Source organism: Montipora capricornis, chromosome 5 (assembly GCF_036669925.1).
Source record: "Montipora capricornis isolate CH-2021 chromosome 5, ASM3666992v2, whole genome shotgun sequence".
In the NCBI taxonomy this organism is placed as follows: domain Eukaryota; kingdom Metazoa; phylum Cnidaria; class Anthozoa; order Scleractinia; family Acroporidae; genus Montipora; species Montipora capricornis.
The window spans coordinates 1564894-1578863 of record NC_090887.1 but is presented as its reverse complement, the minus strand read 5'-3'; the positions used below and the strand labels follow the sequence as shown (position 1 = coordinate 1578863).

Genomic DNA, 13970 nt, shown 5'->3' with positions numbered 1-13970 from the left:
TATTGTTGTAATATTAACAAGTCTCCAATTACATAAGAATTGCAGAGAGGCCCAATGAAGTGAAAAATATCTTTTTATTTTAAAGACCTTTAAAAATGATGATGAATGGTGTTTTCTATTTCAGAATATCTTCTCTCATTTTGCGAGATATAAGCTTTTGTTCAAGAATTTGCGACGTATCAAACTGTGCACATTCCTGTATTAAATCCCAAAACTGAGAATATCTCCGAAAATATTGAATGGGTGTTGTTCAAACTTAGCACCAGTAATGTACATCAGATAAGGCACAAAGTGACATCCATTAACATGTTGCCATGGCAACACTCGTTTCCAGTCCCTCCTTGCAATGAACCAAATATCGGATTTTGAACAGATACATGTAAGTACATGCAGGCAGATGGTCAGACTTGAAACGTGCGTGCTGCCCGTAATGCTTTACATCTTTGTATAAGCTTAACGAGAGTGAACATGTCTTTTTACGACAACAAACGACAAAATGAATCCTGCGTTAAGTAGACCCGGCAGCCTAAAATGGTTGCCATGGCAACAGCATAGTGGGTATCATTTTGTGCTTTACTATTCCAATACTCCAATATTCTGGGAGATATTCTCAATAATTGTGATTTATAATATTGCAGTCATATGTTCAGTTTATTGCATCATCAATTTTTGAACAAAAACTTGAATATTTCTGGAACAAAAGAAGATAAATTTCCAAATTATTATTCAACACATCGTGAGAATGTCCAAATATGGTCATAGCACGCTTAATATTCGTCGTGCGTACTCGACGTACATCCTGCGATGTCCGAAATCTTGTGTGTCATGGAGAAAAATGGTAGTGTTTCCAGCTTTTTTTCCCAATAAACATAGAAAATTGTGCTTTGTCATCAATTTTATTATTAAAACAATTATCCAGCTCAATCTTGCGGAATATCACCTGATTTTAGCCAACTCGGCCTACAGCTCGTTGGGGATATTCGTAGGATAATTGTTAAAATAATATAGAACACCATTCTTATTCATTTTGGAAGGTCTTTAATAACCCTTTGACGTCCAAACCGGCTGAAACCGGCCAGACTTGGTATTTTACTCTGTCCAACGCCAGACGATTTTACTTGTCAGTGGGGAACCCCTGGGAGTCAATGGGTTAACCACTCACTGAAAAACTGTGTCCTCATTAAGGTAAGCAAAGACATTTTTCACTTCACAGGCACTGTAAAAGGTCACTGATAGGCTTGTTTCCATAATTTCATACTGGCTTGTTTCCATTCATACTGTGGATAGGGGATGGACAATCTGCTAGCCATGTAAGTCATGTATGTGAGGCACAAATCACTTCTGTTAGTCCTAGATTCAGAAAATTGATGCAAAGTTATGTTTAATTGAGCCTAAACAAGGTTTAGGGTTACATGAGGCCATTACACTGTATTTATATTTAATTGATTATGCCTTGCTGGTAACACTACAAGTCATGTGAGCCATACATATGAGACATTTTTAATACATCAGCTTTAATTTACTTCGCTTTGATTTAGAATTTTATGCCTCAAGTACGCCAACAAAAAGATTAGGGTTAGGTACCAGTTCCTACTGTAAAAAAAATCCAAGAATTTAATATTTGCAAGATAAGCAATATTATTGAAACCGAATTGAAACTGGTAATTCAAAGCAAAATTTAGAATTTTAGAAACTGGTTTAACTTTCCAAATTAATATTATTGTGAATTACCTGCAATTCTGTCTCATTGTGTTGTCCACAAAAATTACATAGACTGTACATATGTCTTCTACTTTGTGATTGCCGGTATTATTATTTTTTTAAAGTTAATTTGAATTCCTACAGAGAACTCCTGTTGATAAATAATTTACATGCTTTCACTACTTGGTAATTTACTCAATTTCACTATTGTCTCCAAGATGATGATGATGATGATGATGATGATGATGATAATAATAGTAAATGCTTACACAGAGACCTTGGTGACTTTTGTAGCAAGATTTTCAAAAATTACCTACTGGTTTTCCAAGTTACCTGCCACTCTTCTGTCGCAGTGAAATGATGTAGAGTTTAAAGACAATTAACAAGTTGTTGTCACTGACTAAAAAAACTTTCTATGAACGTTTCGGTTAAAGTACTATAACCTTCTTCAGCATAAAATGGCTTATGAATGTAAGTGAGTGCTTAAAAAAGGTGCAGAAACATCACTTGGGATTACCAAGGACCTTGCAAATGTCCCCGGGGGGGGGGGGGGCTTTAGGAATTTTTGGATGGGGATGTGCTGCTGGGACCCTGGAACCCTTAGCTTATACCAGAGCTAGTTCAGCTGAATTTTGCTACCCTATACTAGAGTAAACTCCCCCTGATTTCCGTCTAAATTCCAATTCTTGACAGTTAATAATATCCAGAGGTGTTTCATGATAGCCATTTATTGACACTGTTGAGGCTGAGTTACATAAACTTAAACTTTGCTATTTGATTTTTTTATATTCTTGAGTGGGAATATCTGGTTTCCTTAGTCTTGATAAAATCTTCAACTGACTGGTCAGTTTCGTGAAAAATGATACCCTATTCTAGAACGAAAGGCTATGATTTATGTACTCTATCCTAGAGTAAACTGCTTGAAAACCATAGCCTTCACAGCGGCACATACCCCCCCACCTCCCGGGCAAATGTCAGGAATGTAAATGTGTTCATCAATGGTTACACCAACCAATTTATTAGAAGCTGTCAAAGTACCACTGTTTCTACAAAACCAGTCTCAAAATTATTGGCTTAAGATGCCTGATGATGCAACAAAATTGGGCAAGCACCTAAGGGCAGTTTAGTGAATGTGACCTTTGAATCAATCAAGAAGTTTGCAACATGTATAATAAATAGATTTTGCTGTAACTGTTATAATGATAAAATAAGGCCACTTTTATCAGGAGTTTGTTTTGTGCCTCTCTTGATTAATTCATCACTGTCAAAGCCATGTTTAACACGGTGTAACATTAACAAATACCGGTAAACCAACAACAGAAAGCTTGAGCATTCCTAACATAATTTTGAACACCAGAAGAAGTAATTTGTTCAACAAGTCTCTTCCATCAAAACAAGCAAACAATTTTAATTGCATTCAGCTAAACCAGTCCAGTGTTAGAATAACTCAAAAGTTCTTAGTTGTAGCACCCATTTAAAAACAATCCTAAATAAGCGCCCTTAGTATTAAAGGAAATCCTGAGAACTTTTACAATGTGTAGTTTCTCAAAGATAAGATACTGAAGGTGCTTTCGCCACATCGTTGTGCATCTAACTACATGTACATGCATTTCTGGACATATCTGGGTACTTTTTTCTAAATAAAATCTTTGAACTACGAAGTTAATAAAAAGAACACTGTCACACCACATGGCTCGGTTGAATGAGCATATGACTACCATGGGGGTGGTGGTGAGTTCGACTTCAGCAGGACTAGCACTCAGGGTCCTTACTTAACTGAAGAGAAAGTTCTGCCTTTGAAATATACATCTGCAAATTTTTAACTCTTCTTGGATAGGGACAATAAACCATTACCCCATCTCACAATCCTTGTTCATAAACTCTGTGGGACATAAAAGAACCAACACACTTTTTGAAAAGAACAGGGCATTGAGTTCCCGGTGTTGTGGTTTGGCCTGAATTTTGGGGACCAAAAGTTCATTAGCGTTGTACCACTAACAAAATTAGTGAGGGCTAACACTTTTAGGTGCTGCCCTCATTAAATAAAGGGTTTACTGTTAAATCATACTTTACTTACAAAAGGTGATGATTACACATTAAATAAAAAGCAAAACTCTCCAAATTGGACACATTTTGCTGATAATGCCTTATGCAGAGAGACTTGTTTCAGGCTCATTCTTGCTTTAATGAAAACATTAGCTCTAAATTGACCTGTAACAAATAATATATATGGCTCCTGTATTTCAGCAGCATTGCTAAAACGAGGGTAAGGGTAAGGATACGAATACAGAAAATACTAAAAATGCATAAAAGCTAGCCTTAAACTTTTTTTTGACCTAATTAGGCCTAAGGTTCGCTTTTATGCATGTTAAATTTAGGATACTTTTTGTATTCGTATCCTTACCCTTACCCTTACCCTGACCCTTGATCTTACCCTTACCCTCGTTTTAGAAACGCCAGTATTTCAGCGAAATAACTTGAGGAATAACTTTCCTATTCTGGGCATTGGTATATGTATTTCTGATGTCATTCATACATGACTTGAATCTAACGTCTGATAAAAACACTAAATTCAACATGCTCTTTAAGGCATTTTAAAAAGAAAGAAACAAATCTGATACCTCCCTTCTAAACTTGAGAGACAAAAGACTAAGTAAAAATTCTTTGCCAGCAACACAAGCATTAAAAAGTACAGTACATGTCAATGAAAAAATTTGCTACATGTCACTCCACCAAATTACAATCAAGAAGGCTCTTCTTTTCCATCCACAAAAAAATTCAAAAGGTACCAATCACCTCCGTGGCCTTCCTCGTCCACGCCCCCCTCGCCTTGCTGTTGCCTCCATGTAACCACTGAATATTGCATTAAGTGGAAGGTTTGGACATGGATTAATAAGCAGCTGCCTGCAGTTCTCAAGAAGAACATCTCGTCTGAGGGCATTGACAAGGGACATAAGATCTGAAAATTGCTGGTCTGCTAAGACCAGAGTACTGTCCTGTAGATTTCTCTGCAAAAGAAGTGAATTTAGAGACAATTCAAGGTCAAATAGGCAAATTGAGACCATGCATGAGCAGTTGACCCAGTGCACCCTCCTTTGTAACTATGTTTAGAGCAACCTTTACATTAATGGGCCGAAATGGTGTTGTACAACTTCTGAATGGAGAGTGCACAAATGTTTGTTTTAAATACGCATCTGGCCAAACAAGAGAAAAGTCCACATCTCTGTAGACTTCACACTCACTGGATGAGGTCTTTACATTCCAGATCCACTGAGTTGATTTTACATTTGTAAGAAACAGATAGTACATATAGTAAAATAGTGGTAAAATTGGAAATGAAAACCATAGATATCAGGAACTTAAAACTTTCAAACTCGTGTGACAGTGTAACATTACCAGGCTGACCTCAATTTGAATCTGAACCACACCACTATTGCTTGTCTTTACTGCCAATACAAATACACCTTCGTGAGCTCGAGAAGAACTGATTCTGATGAGGAAATGACCTGGGGACTGGTTACCAAGGAGATTTTCAGCTTCAGTTTCATCCAAGTGGCCTGCAAACCAACTGGGAAAACGAGGCATACAATTTAACTAACCAGAGAAATGTAAGGGGATGTGTGTTTTCAATAGATCCTTTTACTGCTCACACTAAGCATTTTGAGTTCTACATAGATTTTTAATGAAGATATATACTTATTTAATTTGGACTTATTAAAATTTAACTTAGGCCTAATTTGGCCTAAACAAAGTTTTTAGGCCCATGGTTTGGGTTGTACCTGCCTGCAAAATTTCGATCCATTTTGCAAAATAGTAATGTGACCAAAATTACTATTTGGCGAAACAATTTGTCGTTCTGTCTTTTGGTTCCATTCGGTTCGGTTCGTTTTGTTTTGCAAATCAGTGAAAGGCATTTACTTTTCAATGATGTCTCGGGAATTCACACATGGAAAAAATCTGAGTGCTCCTTTGCTGGAAGTTGAACCTACAACATTTGATGCTCTTCTTATGAGCTTTAGGGTCCTATATAGGAGACTCTGGGAGACAGACCATTTTAAACTACAGTGCATAGGTAATTATTGTCACATATATGTTAAAATCTCTCTCAAATAAGATCCATTTTGACAATCTACAATAAAAATAAATAATCTACAAATTTTGATTGGAAAACATGCCCCATCATGATGATAGAAAAATGCCTTTTCTGTTGACTTTAATTATATTTTTATTCTCCAGTAATGGTAGACGAATATGGTTGCGCTGTCTGGTGGTCCTTCTGATACAATCCTTGTTAAGATTAAAATAATTAATAAAAAATTGAGGACAATTGTTCTTTAATTTGTACTTTCTTAACTAATTATGCTAGAACATGATTCTTTCTTAACTAATGCATGAACATGATTCTCTTGTCCATAATATATAAATTTTCAATTCTAGCTGGAGTTTTTCTAATTTGCTTGAATTTAGAGAATCACAACATTTCCATACTGTGTCACAATAATCTGATAGGTAATATGAAAGTTTTATAGACTTTGTCCACAGTTTGCATACTTATGTTCTTTCTGGTGCAGCCAAGTATGCCTATCCTTTCTCCTGCTTTTCAAAGTAAGTTACTTGACATGAGCTAATTCCATGTTAGGCACTCATCCATTACAACACCCAGGTATTTACATTCGGCAACACAGTTTATTAAAGTTAAATCGGAAGGTCATGGTAGTATCCCTCTGACTAGACTGCCTATAAAAGACTGCAATCCCACTCACCTTTCTTTTGTGCCTTCTCGCTTTGAAATGGACTTTTGCATCAGGTCATACATCTTGACAAAATGTAATGCATGATAATATTATTAGGCAAAATTCAAATTATAGACAAAACATCAACAAGATTTAAAAAATATTATTTTTGATCTCCTCAGCAATGAACTTTTAAATGCATGTTGCTAGCTGTTGCTAGTATAATAATAGACTAAGTGGTCAATAACTATATTATTTCTATTATTTAACTATAATAACTAAAATATTGTTAATCTGATTTATTATCAATATTTAATCATTATTATAAATATAACGTTGATGTTTATTACTATGTATAACATATACAGTATAACGTTATTATATTATGACAATTATTATATAACTTACATAATGTCAAGTGAGCTTTCGCATGAAAACATGACTTGTATGATATGCCGTTGTACAACATGCGAGCCATCAAGTCAACATGCAAGCCACACAGTTATTGAAAGCTAACCGTTTTAAGATGGGGGTTAGACTTAAATACTGTTTGTCAGCACAATTTGAAATGGGTGCTTAGACTTAATTGCGATACTCACAAGATTTGCATGGCTTGCTGGCTTGCAGTTTGTCAAGACCCTATGATTCTTCACACCCTAAAATATTGTGTTATCTTCACACATGAAAAGATGTTGCTATGGTTACATAGTAAATCACAAACAAAATCCAAATCTTTAGTCAATCACACAATCAAAATATTAGGCTTCATAAAATTTAAATTAAAAAAAGAAAACCAATGAGTGCACAGTACAATCAATCAATCAATCAATCAATCAATCAATCAAATAAAAAATGGTGCACACCCATCAGAAAAGTTCATTGAAAATTTAAGGCTCTCTGTTAAATCAAGAGTTCAAAAGGGTTCAACAACAAAGAATTAATATTGGCTAATGTATTGAAGTAAGCACCTTTTGAAGGCATCCTTCAGTCCCTTGTTTAAATGGTCCAAACAGAGCTACAAGCATAAGAAAGCCATCCAACCTAACATAGTTGTCTTTAGCTTGACCTTTAATAAAAGAAAGCAGGATTGGTGAGTATCCATGACAGTTAAAAAAATATATCTATTAGAACTGCAACTTTGGAAGCGATATCTCAAAACCCGATGGGACAGGAGGTCCAAGAAGTTGTAATTTTGGCGTCAAAACAAACCCCTAGGAAATCATTTATTATATGGAGCCTGAAGATTTCGCGTGCAGTTCACGGTCTGCTGAATAATTCCGCCCCCTAGTTCAAAGCCAATTATGCTGAGCCAATCAGCATTTGGGCACATGCTAAGGTAGCAGATCATGCATGAAGGCTGTCAATTGACACCCAATCCTTTTACGTGTGATTGGCATGCTATTTATGTCAATCATTTTTCACGTGCACATTATGGCGGGAAACAGAATTTTTTTTTTTTTTTTTTTTTTGGGGGGGGGGGGTGCGGAATATACTTCACAGCTCACTGATTCAAGATTTGCAAAAACAATAAATTTGAGCGAGACAAGAAACCCTTCAGCGAGACACCCTCTTCCAGCAGAAAGCACGCTTCAAGACCACATGGCAGCATCCGAGCTCCAGACACTGGCACCTTATGGATTACATCCTAGTACGCCAGAAGGACTCACAAGACGTGCTTCACACCCGTGTCATACCCATTGCAGACTGCTACACCGATCACCGACTGGTTAGAGCAAGACTCAGACTGACCATCAAGCCACAAGAATAAAGAATAAAGGGCCTCGAGTGAAGAAACTGCCGGTTGACAGACTCCAGGCTAGGGACTCAAAGAGGAATTTCAGAACAGATTGGAATGAGCGTCTAAACAACACAGATGATGGCTCATTGGAGGAGGACCCAAGCCCAGAGGTTCAGTGGCAGCGGCTGAAAAAAGTTCTCCTGGAGACATCAGCAGAAGTAGCAGGTTACTCAACCAGGAAAAATAGGGACTGGTTTGATGAGAATAATGTGGAGATAAAAGCTCTCCTCCAGAAAAAATGCTCATGCTTTGAGAGAGTCCTTGCGAAGCCAGATGACCAGGGAGCTAACACAGCTTACAAAAATGTGTGCAGCACAGTTCAGAACAAGCTGAGAGAAATGATCGAAGAAGAAGTGGTGGATAGCCCTTGCAGAGCAGACTCAGCTTTACGCAGACACTGGAAATGCCTGCGCCTTCTACGAGGCACTGCGTGCAGTGTATGGCCCTACGCAGCGTGCAAGCTCCTTTAAGATGGTCAGATGGACTGAGCACTATGAGAACCTGTTTGGGGACAAACGCCAGGTTCAGAAAGAGGAAATCAGGAAGATCCCCCAGCAATCAGTAAAGACAAAGCTTGATATACCACCAACCCAGCAAGAAGTGAAAGCAGCAATTGGGAAGTGTCACAAGGCTCCTGGAGTCAACGGCGTACCAACAGAGGTGTACGGTGGTGACACTCTTCTTGCAAAACTGACTGATTTGTTCCAGGAGTACTGGGAATGTGGAGTTGTCCCATAAGATCTTCGCGATGCTGTCATAGTCTCTCTGTACAAGAAGAAAGGAGTGAAATCAGAGTGTTCCAACTACAGAGGCGTTACACTGCTATTCATTGTGGGGAAAATCTTGGCAAGGGTACAGCTGGACAGACTCATCCCTTCAATCGCCAAAGAAAACCTGTCAGAAAGTCAGTGCAGGTTCAGAGCTAATCGAGGAACCACAGAGTGATCTTTGTCCTGTGCCAAATTCAGGAGAAGTGCAGGGAGCAAAACATGGGACTCTACGCAGCATTCCTAGATCTTACTAAGGCCTTTGATATGGTCAGCCAAGTCGGGCTATGGAAGATCCTTGCAAGATTGGGCTGCATGCCCTCCAAAGTTCCTGAACATAATGTGACAGTTCCACGTAGGTCAGAAGGGGCAGGTGGGGCACAGTGGTGACCTTTCCGTCTTCCCATCGTCAACATCGTCAAACAAAGATGTGTTCTCGCACCACCGCTCTTTCCTATCTTTTTCAGTATGATGCTCAGAGAAGCAAAGGAGGATCTCACAGAAGGGATTTACATATGGTTCCGAACGGATGGGAGTGTCTTTAACCTCCACAGACTCATGGCCCACACCAAAACTCTTGAGGAGGTGATCCTAGAGCTGCTCTTTGCAGACGACTGCGCCCTTCTTGCACACAGTGAAATAGCCCGGCAAGCAGTTGTCAAACGCTTTGCAGGTGCAGCAAAGGCCTTCGACCTGACAATCAGCCTCAAGAAAACAGAAGTACTGTACCAGAAGCCTCCTCGTGAAACCTACCACCCTCCAAGCATCAGTATCAGCGGAAACTTGCTGAACACCGTTGAGCATTCCACATACCTCGGGAGCATTATCTCTAATGATGCCACTGTCGCCAAGGATGTGGACAACCGCTTAGCGAAAGCTAGCAGCTCCTTTGCCCGTTTACAAAAGCGTGTATGGAAGAATCACTCACTGTGCCTCGCAACAAAGATCCTGGTCTACAGAGCAGCAATGGTCACCACTCTCCTTTACGGTTCAGAGGCCTGGGTTCTGTACAGGAAACAGGTGCAGCTTCTGGAGCGCTTTCACCATCCGGTGGCAGGACTATGTGACTAACAACGAAGTCTTGGAGCAACAGACAGCTATGCTGAGCAAGCCACCTGTCTCGCATGGATTGCCCAAAGCCATGTTCAATGGAGAACTGTGCCAGGGCAAAAGAGACAGGGCGCCCCTAGAAAGTGCTTTAAGGATCAGCTGAGACAACAAGTTCGGGCAGCCGAAATCCCGGAAAACAAATGGGAAAGCAGAGCCAGAGAAATTATGCGTTCGCTGGAGGGCACTGGTAAAGCGAGGCTTGGCAGCTTTTGAGACAACCAGGAAAGAGACCGCGCAGGACAGACATAGAAAGAGGAAGGCTTCAGCCTTTTGGAGCCTCCCTGCCCAAGGATTTCCCATTTCCAGAGTATCAAGGATTGGCCTTCACAGCCACCAGAGGGCTTGCCATCAGGGACAACCTTCCCATTGATCCCCGGACTTGAGGAACCAGCTATCATCATCAAATTTTCATCACCATCACCATCATATTAGATCTTAAAAGTCCCTATTATCAGTCAATTATAATCATGTTTAAAAGGAAGGGAGAAAACAGAAAATTAATATACATACCATATTCAATACGCAAAACTTTACAAAGAAATTTTTCCACATTTCCTCGCTGTATCTCTTCAGGGCACAAATTTTTAGCAGCTTGAATAAAATGTGTCCAGTTCTGTGAAATACAAGGGCACAAATTTCTAGCAGCTCGAATAAAATTTGTCCAGTTCTGTGAAATACAAGACTGTTATGTTGTACGTGTAAAATAATAAATTATTATTAATTTAAATAAGCTTAATTTCACTTTTAGGGGAGAAAAGGAATCTTTTTCAGTAAAATGTAAGTTCAATGGATCACATTTCTGTTTAATAGGATGATCCAACCAATATATCCTCAAATCTATTTGTTGATTATAAAATGACAGTCGCTATTCAACAACTTCTTGACCCAGACCTTTCAACCAATATTATTTTCATTAACTGTTGATTTACTACATGCTTATCTACACGGTTAAGTTGGTAGCAACTTCACAAGTCAGCAACTTTTTTCCATAAATTAAAGAAATAAGAAGAAGGAGCAGGAGAGCAATGGGATCCTAATTAAATTAATTAAAGACTGGTTCTTTCATTCCTAAGTAAGATGAAAATTCATTTTTACAATCATGACAGCATGAAGTTGAGTGAACAAGATTTGGCTCTTGAAATGTGATGTTTGGTGGAAATCTTTTAAAAATTGCATTCCCTTAGACACCCCTACAAAAAGGGGCCATTAGCAAATGGACCCTTGTGTTGATCAATCAGTTTAATATACCCTCTACTCAAATCAGCCACCAACTCAACTGTGAATTGGTAGCTAATAGTCAGTAATGATCAGTAGACCTCTGGTGGTGGCTAATAATAACAAGGAACAATCGCAAATGTAATGTCATTTCTGCAAAAAAACAGTGAAAGAGACCCTTGAAGAATATTTTCTCTTAACTTTAAAACATTCCCTTTTAATACCTTCCTTTCATAGTCCCCTGGAATGTTAAGCCAGAAATGTTTGGATTCATCTGACAGAAAGTCCTCATCTATGCAACAAGCAAAATGACATTTTAAAAGGGAATTCACGGCAAACATTATAATAATGATTATAAATCACACTTGAAGTAAGATAAGCTGATGTCAGTCACTATACTGGGCTACGTGATCTTTCCAGCTACAGGAGTAAACACATGCTCCAAATCTAAAAGAGCACACCAGCCCCTTTAAAATTTGTCATCACTCACTCCCTACTTCATCATCATGGTTACAGTCTTAGATTTGGTACTTGTACATCGCAGTGACTTGCATCACCAAAACTAAATGCTTTTGGACAGGAGCGAGGATGGCACAGTCGGTTAGTGCGTGGCCTTGGTGCAAGAGGTCCTGAGTTTGATTCCCTGATCTCACATCCTTGTTTCGACTTCTTTCCATTCTGTGTAGCTAATAAGTAGCTTTAAATACCCGTAAAACAGAGCACTGATGGAGAGGGGGAGTAAAATGAGCGCACCGTCGACCTCAGGTTTGTCAGTTGAATTACTGTTACGAGTTATCGGCGTTAAATATGGTTGCTTTACTTTACCTTTACTTTATTTTTGGACCCCTAGGTGTCACCGTACTGTACATGTTATGCATGCTTTATAAATGCTCTGACCTACGACAGTTCACTGTAATGTAGAGTTTACTGCAAGAAAGAAACATTATCTACATCTATGTGTGACTGTCAGAGGCTTTGAGGTTAAATTTCATTATGTTACAGCAGACAGTCGGTATTTTTTGTAGGTCACAAGACTCACAAGTCAGTTTTACAGGTGACTGTTGTAACAAAATTAAGGCTAAAAGAACCTAACCCTTTCTTAATGCTAATAATAGGCCTTATTTTGGCCAATGTTATATTTAGGAAAGGGTTAGGGTTGTTTTAGTGATGGTTAAAGACATGAGTGGCCTATAAACCTGACCTGTGACCTGTAAAAAATACCTGCCCATTATGTTAAGTCTTAATTGTTTGCTAAGACTTAAAACTTACAGGTTGGCCAGTAATTACCACCGGTAAATTAATTTGAATAAAATTGTCCATATGGATGTTAACAATAAATCCTTAAAACCATACAATGTAATTTATGTAACCTATTGTAGTTGGTTACATAATGAGTAGTACACAACAGCAAGTTGGTTTTTCGAAGGGGGCGTTGATGAGGCCTTTAACAACCGAGTGCAAATTTTACAACTCACCTGCTTCCTCAAGTGATTCCTGTGGATCAAGATTCCCCTTGTGTATGTCACTGCAGTCAACACAACTACAAGTGAAAGAACAAGACTAAAATATCACTGTGATATTATTATTATTACTATAATAATAATAATAATTATTATTATTATTATTTTGTAGTTGCTTCACAACATCAGAAAGTGTACTGTCAATATTATAGTTTTTCCCCCACAGTATAATAGTCGTATACAACTACACGTTAAGTAGGGATAGATATTAAAAAGAGAGGTGAATGTGCCTAATTGCCTAGGAATCAATTAATCCTTGCCACATTATTTTACTCGATGGTTGCATGCGGAGAAAGTCTGCCAGCTATAATCACAAGGAAAACAATTTCCTATTATAAACAGTAACTAATGAAATAAATAAGACTTGGATCTGGCATTTTTCTGAATTTGTTCTGGATAGTACATTAATTCATCGAGGGTTTGCCTAAAATCCAAAATACAGAATCCAGAATCCGGAATCTGGAAAAAGAATCCAGAACCTGGAATCCAGACTCTGGAATAAGAACCTGAACCAAAGCCACTTCAAATGATCCAGTGTCTTGCAAATATTTACTTTTATCTCTCTGAGTGAGTAATTTGTAACATGCTGAATCCTTTTGGGAGGGGAATCATGGAGCCCATGAGTAAGAGCTTGCCTCTCCCATACAAGCCCCATGAGTCAACTTTTGTGCCTATTGATACCCCATGTGGTCAGCAGTTGATGTTGGACATAAATAGTATTTTCACACTGGAAATGCTTTTTGTTTCATGTCTGTTTTTTCCTGTTCACCAATAGTTGTGGCAGCATGAATCAAGCGTCTATATCAAATATCCAAAGAGCACTACTTACTTCAAACGGGTCTGGTAAATGTGTGAGCCAGCGAGCCATGCGAATTTCACATTTAAAGTCTAAGCACCCATTTCAAATAGCGCTGATAAACAGTTATTAAGTCTAAGCACCCATTTTAAAACGGTTAGCTTTCAATAACTGTGTGACTCGCATGGTGACTCGCATGGCTCGCCATGTTGGCTCGCATGACTCACAGTCATGGCTCACATGGCTCGCAGCCATGGTTCGCATGACTCACATGGCTCACTGGCTCGCACATTAGTACAACTCACTTCAAACTCCATGTCTCTTTAAACT

The 13970-nt window shown here is 38.6% G+C and overlaps 1 protein-coding gene across 1 annotated transcript in view; it reads right to left on the bottom strand.

Moving 5' to 3' along the window:
- Window positions 1-2408: 2408 nt before the first annotated feature.
- LOC138049049 (uncharacterized) overlaps window positions 2409-13970 on the bottom strand; it is a 23315-nt gene continuing 11753 nt past the window's right edge. Inside the window, exons 5-11 of the mRNA XM_068895159.1 lie at window positions 12800-12864; window positions 11549-11616; window positions 10620-10722; window positions 7403-7500; window positions 6465-6517; window positions 5107-5269; window positions 2409-4709 (exon numbers count right to left, since the gene is read on the bottom strand). Coding sequence (XP_068751260.1) covers window positions 4494-4709; window positions 5107-5269; window positions 6465-6517; window positions 7403-7500; window positions 10620-10722; window positions 11549-11616; window positions 12800-12864 — 766 coding nt within the window. The 3' untranslated portion in view covers window positions 2409-4493. The remainder of the gene's footprint in view (window positions 4710-5106; window positions 5270-6464; window positions 6518-7402; window positions 7501-10619; window positions 10723-11548; window positions 11617-12799; window positions 12865-13970) is intronic.